The sequence below is a fragment of the Stigmatopora nigra genome, chromosome 10 (genome assembly GCF_051989575.1).
Source record: "Stigmatopora nigra isolate UIUO_SnigA chromosome 10, RoL_Snig_1.1, whole genome shotgun sequence".
NCBI classification, from domain to species: domain Eukaryota; kingdom Metazoa; phylum Chordata; class Actinopteri; order Syngnathiformes; family Syngnathidae; genus Stigmatopora; species Stigmatopora nigra.
Genome location: NC_135517.1, coordinates 2,122,904 through 2,140,557, shown reverse-complemented (window position 1 = coordinate 2,140,557; position 17,654 = coordinate 2,122,904). Strand labels below are relative to the sequence as shown.

Below are 17,654 nucleotides of genomic sequence, written 5' to 3'. Positions count from 1 at the left end.
GGGAAAAAGATAAAGGACATTTGAAAATGCGAATAAAATCACATTTTTACTCAAATAATGTTTGTTTCTACGGATAAGATGTTTAAGTTGTTCAATGTTAAATTGGCTTCAATGTAGTTGAAAAAAATAGCTCATTTGTACACCAATTTGTGACAAAGTATTAAGAGATTGCAATTTAAATCACATTCATTTTTCTAGACAGAGTACAACTAAAGTTTTCAGAATACTTCAAAAAAATGGGTACTACAACAGCACATCTACGATCAACATTGATAGATAATTCTATGTTAAATTACAATAAATATAAAACCATTACGGTCAAGGATAGACACTTTCAAAACGCAGTATTGTAGCCAAGAAAGCTAACATTATAAATTACAAAAAAAAAAAAAAAAAAAACAAATACCTTGAGATACGAGCTTAATGCCAAGCACGTTTGTCAATTTACCCGTAACTCAAATCAAAAGTTCCCATATAAAACAACTAAAAACTAATTAATCCGTTCCAGCCCTAAAAAAATTGGATGGTACAATAGGAAAAACATGATTTTAATTGTTCTAATTCCGTGTGCTAAACTTTTGTGACACTATGTAACAAAACATAACTTTAAATTTAACTTAAATAAATTTTGCTTACTATACACACACTTGGATCTAACCTTGTTGTGCTATAACCGAACCAATGGTGTTAATGTATTCCACCACAACTTTGGAGTCAGTACTGTGTCAAAGTGGCGGCCCGGGGGCCAAATCTGGCCCGCCTTATCATTTAAATCAATTATTGTCATTTTTCAATCCATTTTTCTGTGTTTTTAGTTCAAAAATCATTTTATAAAATCTAAAAATATATTAAAAAAATCTAAAATAAACATTGTTTTAGACCTATAAAAAACTGAATATTCAGGGCTTTTAATCCAGTTCTTTTAATCCATTTACAAAAAAAAATATCTAAATATTCTATCTAAAATAGTCCGACCCACATAAAATCAAGTTAACACCAACCCGAGTCTAACACCCCCATGCCAACCCCTACTTTTTTTGTCAAACTTAGCGTTTTCTAAAGTCAAGAAGAGCTTCACAACAATCACTTAAAAAAAAAAAGAAAACTACTGCATTAATGCATTGAAAAAAAAGCCTACATCAGCTAGTAAGAGACTTCCTGGCATGTAGCCGATACCTAAGTGGTTGGTGCCCCACCATTGGTCCCTTGACCTTTTTATCAGCTAATGCACGGTCTTGTCATCAGCACCCCCCCTCACCCCAAGCCTCCCCAGCTGCCCACTATCTCCCCCTCATGAATGCACATATCTGGTCAGCAAACTCTGCAGTAAAACTGCTTGAGTCGGACCAAAACGCTCGCCGAGAAGGGAAGGCGGGGGTCCGATCGCTATCAGACGGGGGGGGGGGGGCTAAAATTAGGAATTAGTTGATCAAAGGGGGATGGTGATCACCAGTGAACATCTCACAGCCGGGAACAAATGACTTAATGGATCAAGACGCTCAGGAGATGATTTAAAAGCAGCTGGATGCTAGCTAAACCATGTAAAAACTAGCGGGTTGCTATCCTGAAGGCCAAGAAGGGCTAAGAAGAATACATATATATATATATTTTTTTTTTTAGTCAACCAGAATCAACCTTTGTCATAATACAAGGGTTGTTAAATTATATACAGTGGTACCTTGACATAAGAGTGCCCCGACATACAAACAATTTGAGATTAGAGTTAAATTTTGAGGAAATATTTATCTTGAGATAAGAGACAAATTTTGCCTTGACATGCGAGCGCCTTGACATGCGAGCACCTTGACATACAAGTACCTTGAAATACGAGCGCCTTGAGATACAAGCACCTTGAGATAAGAGTAAAATTTGAGATATGAGTTAAATTTGGAGGAAATATTTATCTTGAGATAAGAGACAAATTTTGCCTTGACGTGCGAGAGCCTTGAAATACGATTGCCTTGAGATACAAGCACCTTGAGATACGAGTAAAATTTGAGATACAAGTTACATTTTGAGGAAATATTTATCTTGAGATAAGAGACAAATTTTGCCTTGACATGCGAGCGCCTTGACATGCGAGTGCCTTGACATACGAGTAAAATTTGAGATACAAGATACAAATCCATTAAATCAAACCACCCTGTTGCCTATTTCGTATCAACCCCGCCTTAATATATCCACTCTTAAACACACATGGACTATAAGCAAACCTGATTAGAACAAATAATCACAAACCAACTGAATCAGAAATAAATGTATTTCATCCCATTGGGAATTTCCTTTTGATTTTATTATACAAAGACTCAGATGGTCGAATAAACGTTGCCGTTAAGAGCAGTTTGGAGTTAATCGTGGTTGAATGCTAAGTGACGCCGCCTTCAAAGTCACCTTGATCATCTCAATAACAAAGCCCCAGAGGATGCAAGCAGGCTTCATTTATGGGCAGGCACATCAGGGACAAAAAAAATGGAGAATGTCTGTGATGTGACAAGGGGGTCCTCATGAAGAAATCCTCTTTTTTTCATTGCTATATTTCAACTACAGTTTCATTACGTGAGACCAAGGGTGTCGAACTCGGGTTGGTTCGCGGGCCGCATTAACGTCAACTAGATTTTATGTGGGCTGGACCATTTTAGATATAATATTTAGATTTTTTTTTTATATAAATGGATTAAATGAACTAGATAAGAGGGCCTGAATATTTAGTTTTTTTGTATAGATCTAAAACAATGTTTATTTTCGCTTTTTTTAAAATATATTTTTAGATTTTACAAAATGTTTTAAAATATATAAATGGATTAAAGGCCCTGAATATTCAGTTTTTTATAGATCTAAAACAATGTTTATTTTAGTTTTTTTTAAATATACTTTTAGATTTTACAAAATGATTTTTTTATATATAAATGGATTAAAAACCCTGAATAATCAGTTTTTTATAGATCTAAAACAATGTTTATTTTAGCTTTTTTAAAATATATTTTTAGATTTTACAACATGCTTTTTGAATTAAAAACACAAAAATTGATTAAAAATGACAATTATTGATTTAAAAGGAGAAAATCAGGAAAAGTAATATACATCTATACTCTTAATTTTAATTTAATCCTAAAACTGAGTCAGCACTCATTTACTTTCCTGGACCGCACAAAATGATGTGAGGGGCCAGATTTGGCCCCCGGACCACCACTTTGACACCTGTGCTCTAGACTATGAAACAGATGAGCAAAATGTATTGATTTGGCTTACAAAATAAGCTATGAGTGAGGTGAGATTCAAGCCAGTTACTACGGAACAACAGGTCCTAGATTCAACATAATCACTAAAAATATACACTATAGTTGCCATAATTCTTTTATGAAGAGTCAAGTTGTGGTCTAGAAATGATTTAAGATATGACTGCCAGCTAAAGTGGCATTTTTTACTCATTTTTTGGGAAGTTTCCTGATGCAACTTCCCCATCAGCTGCTTTGTACGAGCATCCCGGGGTGACTTTGACATCATGGTGCATTCATCCATGTCTTTGCTCTCATTTATTTTAATCCAAATTGCGTGTTTTCATTTTTATTTTATTTTAAATGGGCAATTTGCCTTGTTTTTAAAATGTCCACTTTGTGTGCTTTGTTACGTGTCATCGCCATGACAACAAACTTGGAAATCAGCTTCCTCAATCTAATCAGTTTTTTTTTGCATGAAATTGGATTTGTTTATTTTTTGTTTAAGATAGCGGCTATAATTGACGGCACTAGATGTCCAATTTGATTGGACGACGAGTTATTAAACGTTTATTCGCCCCTCACAGTCAAATTTAATCATCAATGGCATTTAAATGAGGTTTTAGTTCAAATAACTGACTTATAATGTTGCCCTAAATCAATATTAAGCATTTTTTTTATTGATTTTACTTTCATTTTATGTAAAATATATATCTCTAAATAAAAAAAAGTAAAACAACTACATTTAACCAATATTTACTGATGATAAATAAATAAAACACTACTATTAATTTTTTTTACCAAAAAATTTTTTTTTAAAAAGTCTGGAAAAAAAACAAAAACAAAGTTACATTTCATTGACCAAAACCACTTCCCACTTTATCTTCTAATAACATCATATATTTTGATATAACATGATAAATCAACAATATAATAATAACAACTACTACTTCAGTTCCCAAAAAACACCAAAAACAGTCACTTCCCCTAAAAAAACACCAAAAACAGTCACTTTCCCCTAAAAAACACCAAAAACAGTCACTACCCCTAAAAAAACACCAAAAACAGTCACTAACCCTAAAAAAACACCAAAAACACCCAAAACAGTAACTTCCCCCTAAAAACCCTTCAAAATTTTCACTCTCAACTTAAAAACTACTAATTTCTTTTACATAAAAAACACTACTTCCACGGTCCACATTATAAAACATCATCATATAATACTACAACACAATCCCATCATCACACATGCCATAAAAACATGAGTAAATCATGCATTCTATTGGGCTGGGTCACCTGTCCTACTTCATTCCCCAAAGACCCCCACTCCCCCCCCTCAAAAAAATCGACCAGCACTTACGTGTAGTGCTGCGGGAAGTGATGCGTTCCGGCGGTCGGCGTGGAAGCGCACACGAGAAGTACAGTTTGAATACACAGGAACACGAGAGCGCCATACGACGGGGCTCCGATCGCCATTTTCCCCATCAAATATTCAGCAAAGTAGGAGAAACCAGCTCACTGCCCCCAAGAGGACAGGACACAAGACCACTAACGGAGTAAGAGAGACAGGACGGGGGGTCGGAGAGGGGGGGGATAACAGTCTCCCGCAGCCGAAGCTAAGAATAAACCCAGTCCGGGGGAGACGAGAAGGGGTTCGGGGAAGGGTGGGGGGTGATAGATTTGAGCTTGCCGGGAGCTGCTGGATGAACGTGGGGAGGATTTGGAGGACTCCTCCGCTGCTATCCGGGGGAAACAATGTCACTCCTTCGCAGTGGAGGTGCTGATGAAGAGGAGGCAGATACTCCGCCGCCACCGATGATGATGATGAGGAGGAGGAGGAGGATGTTGTGTACCTATTTTGTGCCGTCCTTCCTCCCTCTCTCGCTCTCGCTCACTATCTCTCTCTCGGTTTCTCTCTCTCTCTAAGCATCGCGTGAGTGAAGGCGGCCCTGATCGCACGCCCACTACATCCGGTAGAGGGGATTCAAAATAAAATGGGGATGTTAGGGGGACTATATTTTCTTGTTAATCAAGTTATATGTGATGAGGTTGTGTGAAAATGATAGCATAAGTGGGAAAGCATGGTGATAAGGACTAATATTTGTGTCATTTTAGAGAATGGGTGCTATTCTTAACCAATGAGAAGTCAGAATGCAATAGCATATTTTGAGACATTTGCTTTTTAGGTGACTCATGAGTTTCCAGTCATTATAAATATCCTTGTGATCAGATTTGATTATGAATGATGATGAATTTTGCAATGAGACAAGTTGATATTATATATTAAAATGACAACTTTCTGTGTGTGGCTCCAGTTTTTGTAACTAGGTCTACAATGTCTTCTGTGTCTGTTTTGCTAGAGCAACCAACAAGTTTCTCCAAATATGTGATCAAATAAAGTCCTAATCTAATCTAATCTTTCATTTAATGTTCATTATATTTTTATTTTAATCTCACAAAAGTATAATTATATTCTTATAAGATTTTTCTCTAAAAAATTGCAACGCATGACTTTTTGTAATGTAATATAAGTTAATATAAAACATAAGCAACAAAATGACTTAAATTACAACGTTGTATTAAGAGTTGAATCTTGCAATAGGACAAATTGATATTATATATTTTATTATGACAACTTTGTGTGTGGCTCCAGTTTTTTTTAACTAGGTCTACAATGTCTTCTGTGTCTTATGTCTGTTTTGCTACTGCAACCAACAAGTTTCCCCTAATACATAATGAAATAAAGTCCTAATCTAATCTATTCTTTCATTTAATTTTGATTTTAATCTCGTATAAGTATAATTTTATTTTTCTATCCAAAAATTGCAATGCATGACTTTTTATTTCTTAATATAATATAACTTAATATAATATATAAGCAACAAAATGCCTTAAATTACAACGTATTACAAGTTGAATCTTGCAATAGGACAAGTTGTTATATACTAATATGACAACTTTGTGTGGCTCCAAATTTTTTAGCTAGGTCTACAATGTCTTCTGTGTCTTACACCTGTCTTGCTACTCCAACCATTAATTTACGAAATGACACAAAATCCTAATCTAATCCAATCTTCCATCAAACATACATTATATTTCGATTTTAATCTCACAAAAGTACAATTTAATTCTCACCAACCCATTAAGTAACCACTATACCTGAAAATATTTTAATCTCTCCTCATTAAAACACAAAAAACAACAACCCCAAAGTTCAGTATAGTTTTCTCCCTATACTGTCAAAAAAAAAAAAAAATCGACCTGCAGGTTTTTTTTGCCATTTTTGTCCGCAACGTGACAAGAACAAAAAGGGGATTGTTTTGGAGAAGATGACAAAGACCTGGCAAAGACCTCAGCAGGAGTTCAATACCAATCCCGAGATCCACGAAAGCATTCCAAGTCAAAACTCTTGCTGTTTTTTTTGTTGTTTTTTGTCCTCCCACAGGATAAAATAGAAAGCTCACCTCACTGCCCCCTGGGGGATCCATTTCACACAAATGCTAAAGTAGAAAACGATTTTGTCGAGAAACTCCGCACGACAACAAAAGCAACAAAAAAAAAAATCGATGTGTTCTTCAAACTCCATAATTCTTTGACAATTATGAGTTCTATGTCCCTGGAACTGAGACGTAAATCAACAATTTTATGGTGATAAGATAAAATATGGATTCTTTGAATGATACAATTTTTTTTGATATTATAAACTGTCATGAACTGATTTGATTTAAGAGCTTTGGGGCGATTTATTACAACTATTTACTTATTTAAGATAATCAGTTAAGTATACACTATATCATGTGTGGCAAAGTGGTGGCCCGGGGGCCAAATTTGGTCCACGGATCATTTTGTGTGGCCCGGGAAAGTTGATGAGTGCCGACTTTTTGTTTTAAAATCAAATTAAAATGAAGAGTATAGATGTATATTAAATTTCCTGATTTCCCCCCTTTTTAATCAATAATTGTCATTTTTTTCTGTGTTTTTAGTTCAAAAATAAGTTTGTAAAATCTAAAAATATATTTAAAAAAAGCTAAAATAAACATTGTTTTAGATCTATAAAAAACAAAATATTCAGGTCTTTTAATCCAGTTCATTTATTCCATTTAATTAAAAAAAAAAATCTAAATATTATATCTAAAAGTGCCTATTTTCTGTTTTAGGATCAAATTAAAATGAAGAGTATAGATGTATATTAAATTATCTGATTTCCCCCTTTTAAATTAATAATCCTCATTTTTTAATCCATTTTTTCTGCGTTTAGTTCAAAAATAATTGAGTAAAATCTAAAAATATATATATAAAAAAGCTAAAATAAACATTGTTTTAAATCTAAAAAAACTGAATAATCACAGTTTTTAATCCAATTCTTTAAATCCAATTATACAAAAAAAATCTAAATATTATATCTAAAATGGTCTGACCCACATAAAACCTGCAAACCAACCCGAATCGGACACCCTTACACTATATTCTCATAATAATGAGCAATATTCAAACTATTACTGACAACTAATTTCCGACAAAATCTGAACTATTCACCCTTTCAACTTAACCTATCTTAATCCACTATCAATTTCCCCAAACTCCATCAATTCCATATCAAAACCACACCCCCCATCACCAACAACACCCCCACAAAAAAAACCCATCAGAATCCAACTCCAACCCTCCTCAACTCCACAACCCAACACATCCAATCCGCAAAATCATGTGCCGCAAGGCATGCTGGGACTTTTCATGCTGAAATGTCAGAGCGTTTCATCCTTGATGACGCTGACTCACTACCCCCCCCTCCCCCCCTTCTGCATGAAAGAACAACAACTACAATTAACGAGGCTACCTCCCCTCCCATAATACAGTAGGAACAACAAACTACGTATCAAAACGTTAGCGCTAAAACCGCTAACGTGTTAATCCGGGACGAATATATAGCCGAAAAAGCTACGTTTATATCATCTATGGACCTCAGAGACTCAACCCCTCATTGACATGGTCTACTAGAGGCCTAATGGCCCCTGGGTAATGGCCTCTTTGGTCTTCTTGAGGATATCTTCCCTCATGCATGTATCAAAGCTAGGATTGAAGAGGCTACCGTAAAAAACAAGGGACCACACAACGGGAGAGGCTATGAAAAAGCTCTTAGGTTGACATTTTAAAAGGGGAAGGTAAATAAAACAATACACAGTGGAACCTGTAAAAAGAAATTACTGCCATTCCAATAACAGGGCTCGTCTTACAACAGTTTTTTCTTTCCCCCTGTAGGAAATAATGCAGTCAATCAGGGGCAATGTGATTTAAAAGGGACATAGTGTATTATGGGAAATGGATTTTTTTGTGTGGGTTGGATACAAATATTGTTTTTAGGGTGGTATAATTTCTGATGAGTAAATCTTTTGGTGTTGGAGTTTTTTAGAAGAATGTAGTTGGGAGGGAGGTGTACGTAAATAAACCATTTGTTCTGTTTTTTTTGGTCAAGATTGGAGTTTTTGGGAGTGGAGGTTGAGAGTATACAAAATATCTATTTTAGAAAAGCTAAGTAGGTCTCTGGTTGACAAAATAATAATCAAACATAGGCTTTGTCGTCATTATTGACTTGAGAAAAGCCTAATTGTTATCATATTCAGATGCGTATGATGAAATTGATGCTGAAGTGTTGTAACTAGACATATTTATTGATTTGTTTGTGCATTCTAGTAATTTATCTTTCTGGAATTAATGAGATTTTGCGCTACTCTTGATTGTAATGGATATTTTTTTACATATTGTCATCCCACGACTTCATATGGATCGGACATGTGTAATAAACTGACTTTTAAAGAGTTTCAATTGAGCTTTTAAGAGCCACGATTGGACGAACTATATCACTGCCAATTGCAATCCACAAAAAACAGCTTTACGGAATCTCACTTTAATTTCTAGTGTAACAATGTATTAGAATGTGTACCAAAGCTGCAAAAATGATATCTGAACACCTTAAAAACACTACCATCCATGACTACGGTGCTCGGACGTTTGGTCGCCGATTTTTTTGGTCGCCAGTCTTTTGGTCCCTTTTGGTCACCAGTCAAATGGTGACAGAGTTTACTGTTGAAAGCAGTTCTCAAAATTATATTCATGAGGGAGAGTTTAAACATCTAAGAGAGAGAAATTAATATCTAAGTGCTGTTTAATATCTAAGTACTGTTTTATATCTAAGTACTGTTTTATATCTAAGTACTGTTTAATATCTAAGTACTGTTTTATATCTAAGTACTGTTTTATATCTAAGTACTGTTTTATATCTAAGTACTGTTTTATATCTAAGTACTGTTTAATATCTAAGTACTGTTTTATATCTAAGTACTGTTTTTTATCTAAGTACATTTGACCGGCGACCAAAAGGGACCAAAAGACTGGCGACCAAACGTCTAGTCACAATGACTGCAATTCCTTTCAAACCCAAAACCCAAACATCTCAACCATTCCCCCCCTCATATGTGTTCTCATCTTTCATCATCCCTTTTAGCTGACCTGTAAATACCCCCGAGACACCTACAACACGAAACCCTGGGCCCAAAAAAATGCACCAGTGCACCTCCTGCCCACCTGCACAGAAGCCATCTGCCTTTTCCACACATAGCAGATCTGTCAACACTAACTAATTATCATTCCCCAAAAAGTGCTCACTGTCAAACCTACCGATGTTTGTGAAACTTTCCGCCATATGCTTGCAACCCAACCAACACCTGTTTAGAAAAAAAAAACACTAACTCTCAAAACGGATACCGTATCTTCACGACTATAAGGCGCACTTAAAAGTCTTACATTTTCTCCAAAATAGACATTGCGCCTTATAATCCAGTGCGCCTTATAATCCAGTGCGCCTTATATATGGAAAAAACAGAAAACCAAAAACGAAAACCACTACTGTCGGATATTAAAAAAACACAAACGCCTAAAGTGAAACAATACTATTAAATATGCAGATGCCATCTTAGTTTACAAAATCTTCCATCATATAGCTCCTCCCCCACTGCAAGATTTTATACAAAAAATGCAAAACATCAACAATGGCTGGCTCTAGAAGTGACTGTAAAGTAGTGAGTGCTTCATACCTGGAAGTCAATAGCAATTACCAGATTTTCACCACCATAAGGCGCACTTAAGTCTTAAATTTTCTCCAAAATAGACAGTGCGCCTTATAATACAGTGCCCCTTATAATATGGAAAAAATGTCATTCATTCAGGGTGCGCCTTATAATGCTGTGCGCCTTATAGTCGTGAAAATACGGTACTTGAGTTCCTTCAGGTTTTGTTTTTAAAAGTAACAATCATGAACACATTTTCCACGCTACGCACCGTCTCAAACGAATCCGACTTGACATATCAAGCAATGCCATGTTTGCTAGCAATTACCTCAGGCGAATGCGTCTTTTTTTTTATAAAAATGGCAGGTCCTGACTACAAGAAAGCAACTTTTTTTTTCTAACGTCACTGTAGAGTGAGAAGTTTGCACCCACTCGCCTGCCCTGCCTTCACATTAAAGAGCATCGTAATTGGCATTAATACTGTTGATAAGGACTTAATGGGGGAATTAATAGATAAGACACTCTGGGGGCTGCTACAGTCTCACTGGTGCACAAACACTCAAAGCTGTAGTCAGCAATCTGTAAATTTTTAGCACAATGGAGTGTTTGAGAATTTGTGGTGTGTATGCTAATGTGCAGAAATTTATTTGTTATTGGGTTAATTATATAAGATAGTGACCAATGTCTGGGGTATTTTAGTTGAAATGGGTATAGTATATTGACAAAACTACAAAACTCTATTTCTAAAGATCCACTGATTTGTTATTGGGTTTATTATCCAAGATAATGACTAAAGAATGTGTGGGTTTTCGTTTACTTTGAGGGTAGGGGGTATTTTACTTTGGTTTAAATGGGTATAGTATATTGATAGAAGTACAAAATGCAAATTCCAATAGCCGCAACACGAACGTAAATAAGTACAACATGATTGACCATAAAAAAGTATGGAGTTGTCTAACTTTGGTGTACTTCTTTTGCGACTTAGTAGGAGCTTATCTTATATCACTAAAGATATCTCGAAAGATCCACTGATTTGTTATTGGGTTACTGTATTTTCACGACTATAAGGCGCACTTAAAAGTCCTAAATTTTCTCCAAAATAGATAAAAAACCTTATAGTCCAGTGTGCTTTATATATGGGAAAAAATTAAGTGTCATTACTATTGCTTCCACTGATTTGTTATTGAGTTTATTATCCAAGATAGTGACTAAAGAACATGCAGGTTTTCTTTAACTTTTGGGCTATGGGGTATGTTTGAAATAGTATACATAGTATAATAAAATAGTATATTGATATAAGCCAAAATGCAAATTCCAATAGCCGCAACACAACCGCAAATAATTACAACACGATTGACCATAACAAAAATATGGACTTAATCCTGCGACCATCTCTGGTCAAAGATCGTCATTCAGTCGCAAAATTCTCCGAAGTTAGCTTCTAACGTTAGCCAATCAGAGCAGACTTACTCTGCCACTAAATCTTATAACCAAAGCATGTAGAGAGCTACACACTTTCGATTTTTTGATTTGGAAGTCATGCATATTATATTCCGATCATGCCTACTACTACTACCAAGTCTCAAGGACACCACAAGGTAGCGGTCTTTATTACTCCGTGTCTCTCGGGGCTGTCAACATCTGTCACACCCGAGCTGCTCATAGACGGGCCTGGCATGCATGTTGCGCACCACGCTGCGTTAAACCGAAAACATCTGCGGACATTAACGTCCTTCACGTCTCTTTGGCAAGTATGTTTACATTGTCCACCTGTCAGATTCGACTAATTTCTCAACCCATAGGCTATATAAAGTACTATTTTTCCTACCGTATTTTCACGACTATAAGGCGCACCGCATTATTAGGCGCACCCTCAATGAATGGCATTTTTTTCCATATATAAGGCGCACTGTATTATAAGGCGCACTGTATTATAAGGCGCACTGTCTATTTTGGAGAAAATTTAAGACTTTTAAGTGCGCCTTATAGTCGTGAAAATACGCTAAAAATTGCTATTGACTTCCAGGTATGAAGCACTCACTACTTTACAGTCACTTCTAGAGCCAGCCATTGTTGATGTTTTGGATTTTTTTGTATAAAATCTTGCAGTGGGGGAGGAGCTATATGATGGAAGATTTTGTAAACTAAGATGGCTTCTGCATATTTAACAGTATTGTTTCAGTTCAGGCATTTGTGTTTTTTTATTATCCGACAGTGGTGTTTTTTCGTTTTTATTTTTCTGTTTTTCCATATATAAGGCGCACTGGATTATAAGGCGCCCTATCTATTTTAGAGAAAATGTAAGACTTTTAAGTGCGCCTTATAGTCGTGAAAATACGGTAAATGTTTCATTATGTCTTTAATATCCGACAGTGGTGGTTTTTCGTTTTTGGTTTTCTGTTTTTTCCATATATAAGCCGCACTGGATTATAAGACTCACTGTCTATTTTGGAGAAAATTTAAGACTTTTAAGTGCGCCTTATAGTCGTGAAAATACGGTATCTTTGCACTGTCCACCTGACAGATCCGACTAATTTCTTAACCCATAGGCTATATAGTACAATATTTCCTACGTCCTCTATGGCCCAAACAACACGTTCAATATGGCGCCTCCCCCCCCCCACATTGAATGGTAAAAGCTAGCCAACCAGGTGAAACACACAGCTGGACTCTTATTGACAACGCTCCTGAGCATCCATAATAAAAGCAGCAGTGTACGTCCCCCTTTATTCAAGTTAATGGTTTTCCTATGGTTCTTTTATCCTAGGCTTAGAAACATGTTGCACAAATGGTTTTTGCGATTAGGGCGATTATAATCATTAAATCATTCCGAGCACCTTGCGTACTCCAATTGAATACTTACATGCATCTAAAATAATAGCATTTTTTTTGTTTTTTTGCAGAGCAGTCAGTGTTTTTGTGGTTATGCCATTTTTTTTTTTGCTCTCTCTCTCTCTTTCTACTCCTGAGTGGCAGGTTTGGGCTTTTTTCCCAGAAATGTGTTAGATAGATCGAGGGTGGCAGATGCTATCCTGTTCTCCCGTAGGAGACGTCAACACATGTGGAGAGTGGCTAGGCTGGTCATATTAAACACGCCATGTGCTTCCTGCATGTGACTCTTCAAATACATATGAATTGGCGGCCTATAAAATCAAATAAAACTGCTTAGAGTGAGACGTCTAGCGGTAAATGATGGGTATCGTATTTTTTCGCATATTAGCAGCCTTAGCGTATAAGCCGTACCCTTAAAATTGCCTTAAAAATGGTTGAATTTGACAATTTCTCTCGTATAAGCCGCCCTCTGATTCACAATTTTCATGTTTTTTTGGACAATTCAAATCAATTTCCAGGGAAATATCAATAATTTTCTACTGTTGCAATGTGGTACTAGTACAGTATCTGTACCCAATACAATAAGTATTGGGATACAGAAAAAAAGGCTATTGGTTCAATACTAATTGTCATATTGGTACTGATTTCTCTTGTTTTGTTTCTCTAATAAAAATCTCCAAAAATTAAATTCTCCATTAGTTTTTTGAAAAATATTTCGTATTTTCTCGCATATTAGGTGCCTCTATGTATAAGCAATACCCTGAAAATTGCCTTAAAATGGTTGAATTTTACAATTTCTCGAGTATAAGCCGCTCCCTGATTCACAATTTTCATGTTTTTTTTGTACAATTCAAATCAATTTCCAGGGATCTTGAAATATCAATAATATTCTTCCTCATTTCCAATGTGGTACTAGTATAGTATCTTTACTTTACTCAATACAACAATTGTTATTGGGATGCAGAAAATGCTATTGGTTCAATACTAATGGTAATATTGGTAATGTATTTTTTTTCTAATAAAAATCTCCCAAAAATTAAATTATCCATTTGTTTTTCATAAGATTTTGTATTTTCTCGCATATAAGTCGCCTCTGCAAATAAGCCGTACCCTAAAAATTGCCCTAAAATGGTTGAATTTGACAATTTCTCTCGTATAAGCCGTCCCCTGATTCCCAATTTCCACCTCCATATTCATTATTTTAATAGGGAGTACAAATTTATTACTTTCAAAGGAAAATCTTAAGAAAATAGTACTTCTGAGATCATGTAGTTGCATTTTCGTGCATGTCATGTCTAACTTGTGCACATATAAGCCGTACCCTCGATTCAGTCACCATTTTTTAACAACAAATACAACATATATGCCAGAAAATACATTAAGTCAAAAGGACAACAAGCATGAATCAGCAAAACTACACCGATTGTATTCATTCCCAAACAATAAAAACTTTCGAAAAACCCACCCGATATGATATGTCGTAAAAAGTCCATTCATCATTGGTCTCTGCAAACATAGCATTGTGCGCATATCATTTTGTTTGCGTTTATCAGATTGGGGATATTGCTGCGGTATGCTGGCAAATCTTTCTTCCTGTCATAACAATAGATTTCGTGGGTGATGGCGATCTATCATTTTGTCAAGCTATCTCTACTCTGACATGGTCTGCTTGTCCCATAGGGCTGCACAAATAACACACTTTTTGGCGATGGGTATGCCCACCTTTAACGGGGTACACACACGTTAACAGAATGTAGCATTTTTTTGTGTTTTGTGCAGATGTTAAATATTGGAATATGTATTTTGTGTACACTGCCATGACGCAGTGGTTCAGGCGAGAGCGTGACCGGACGTTTGGTCGCCGGTCTTTTGGTCGCCAGTCAAATGTACTTAGATATTAACCAGTACTTAGATATTAAACTCTCTCTGTTAGATATTAAACAGTACTTAGATATTAAACAGTACTTGGATATTAAACAGTACTTAGATATTAAACAGTACTTAGATATTAAACAGTACTTAGATATTAAACAGTACTTAGATATTAAACAGTACTTAGATATTAAACTCTCTCTCTTAGATATTATATATTATATCTCTTAGATATTATATATTATATCTCTTAGATATTATATATTATAACAGTACTTAGATATTATATATTATAACAGTACTTAGATATTTAACAGTACTTAGATATTAAACAGTACTTAGATATTAAACAGTACTTAGATATTCAACAGTACTTAGATATTCAACAGTACTTGGATATTCAACAGTACTTGGATATTCAACAGTACTTGGATATTCAACAGTACTTGGATATTCAACAGTACTTGGATATTAAACAGTACTTGGATATTAAACAGTACTTGGATATTAAACAGTACTTGGATATTAAACAGTACTCGGATATTAAACAGTACTTGGATATTAAACAGTACTTGGATATTAAACAGTACTTAGATATTAAACAGTACTTAAGATACTAAACTCTCTCTCTTAGATATTATACTCCATCTCATGAATATAATTTTGAGAGCTTCAACAGTAAACTATTTCTCACCATTTGACCGGCGACCAAAAGACCGGTGACCAAACGTCCGAGCACCAGACGAGAGCATTGTGAGGCTTATCCAAATTAATATGACCACTCGATTATCAAGATATTCGCTCAGGTAAATAAGAGCCAGGTAAATAAGAGCCCTGCAATCCCTCCATAGTTGTTTTTGGCGAATAATTACGGCTTTTAGATTCAGTTCACATTCTTATTCCATTAAAATTAGTTTCTACGAAAGAAACCACATTAGACTAAACCACGTTCATGTTTTGGCATACTAAACAAGCAAAGTAATAAAATGGTAAATAGAAGGGGACAGCGAGGGAAATACTACTAAACGTGTTTTCACACGTGCCTGTCAAATATGCCCGAGAATGGGAGTTACAGAGATAAACAGGCATTCTTTCACTTTGAGCCTCTTCGCAAATCTCCAACCTCTTTGTTGCTTGCTAAGCTGAGAGGCGGGACCTGCCAGTGGCGTAGTCGACGGAAGATTAGACCCGAAAAAGAGGGACAAAAAAAAATACAGATTAATCGCTTTGTCTGTGCTTTTTTTGTATGGTACTGTTTCTCAACTTGTTTGGTCGCCCCGGACGACCAAAACGTCCGTGGCGACCAAACGTCCGTGGCGACCAAACGTCCGTGGCGACCAAACGTCCGTGGCGACCAAACGTCCGTGGCGACCAAACGTCCGTGGCGACCAAACGTCCGTGGCGACCAAACGTCCGTGGCGACCAAACGTCCGTGGCGACCAAACGTCCGGGGCGACCAAACGTCCGGGGCGACCAAACGTCCGGGGCGACCAAACGTCCGGGGCGACCAAACGTCCGGGGCGACCAAACGTTCGCGGCGACCAAACGTTCGCGGCGACCAAACGTTCGCGGCGACCAAACGTCCGGGGCGACCAAACGTCCGGGGCGACCAAACGTCCGGGGCGACCAAACGTCCGGGGCGACCAAACGTCCGGGGCGACCAAACGTCCGGGGCGACCAAACGTCCGGGGCGACCAAACGTCCGGGGCGACCAAAACGTCCGGGGCGACCAAAACGTCCGGGGCGACCAAAACGTCCGGGGCGACCAAACGTCCGGGGCGACCAAACGTCCGGGGCGACCAAACGTCCAAAGTGCCAAAACGGCACTCCAGATATAAACTGTTATCTTTCAAACTAAAGTTCAGCTTTTAATTTAGAGTTAAGGTTCCATCACATGGTTTTAAACAATTATTCAGTTTGTAGTAGTGTTACATACCACCGTTCTGAAAACAAAGAATATAAAATTTGATTGTCAGAGGCTTCACTATTAAATCATTGAGCTACTTCAATTTGAAGATACGATCTGACATGCTTGAAGAGGCTTTTAAGATATTCCTCCGCGACAAGTTGATCTCTGAAATGCAGAGATAAACAAAGGCTCAAACAACATATCACGACACCTGAATCTCGGTTATATTATGGCATAAGCGCTGCTCTGTGATGCCTAAAATTGTGTTGTGTGATGCCATAAACTATTGTAATGTCATTACCACTGACCTGCCCTGTCGAAAAGGCACATAAGCCTCAGTCTGTTGTGCAATGAAACAGCCTGTGACATCAGGTGATGCTATAACCCCTGCGCCATTAACCTTAAGACAGTTTCATTTCCTTTTTGTACAATACAAATCAATTTCCAGCGTTCCTGAAATATCAATAATAATTTTCCACTGTCAATGTGGTACTAGTACAGTATCTTCACTTCAGTCAATACAACAATTGTTATCGGGATGCAGAAAAAAGGCTATTGGTTCATTACTAAATGGTAATACTGGTAGTGTTTTTTTCTCTAATAAAAATGTCCCAAAATTAAATTCTCCATTTGTTTATGAAAAAAAAGTTAGTATTTTCTCGCATATTTGCCACACTTTTGTTGAATTTGATAATTTCTCTTGTATAAGCCGCCCAGAAAAAAACACTATTGGTTCAATACTAATGGTAATATTGGTACTTT

General features: G+C 36.5%; 1 protein-coding gene across 1 annotated transcript in view; it reads right to left on the bottom strand.

The window, feature by feature from the left end:
• cacna2d2a (calcium channel, voltage-dependent, alpha 2/delta subunit 2a) overlaps positions 1-5,110 on the bottom strand; it is a 143,270-nt gene extending 138,160 nt beyond the window's left edge. Inside the window, exon 1 of the mRNA XM_077726040.1 lies at positions 4,576-5,110. Coding sequence (XP_077582166.1) covers positions 4,576-4,700 — 125 coding nt within the window. The 5' untranslated portion in view covers positions 4,701-5,110. The remainder of the gene's footprint in view (positions 1-4,575) is intronic.
• Positions 5,111-17,654: the final 12,544 nt, after the last annotated feature.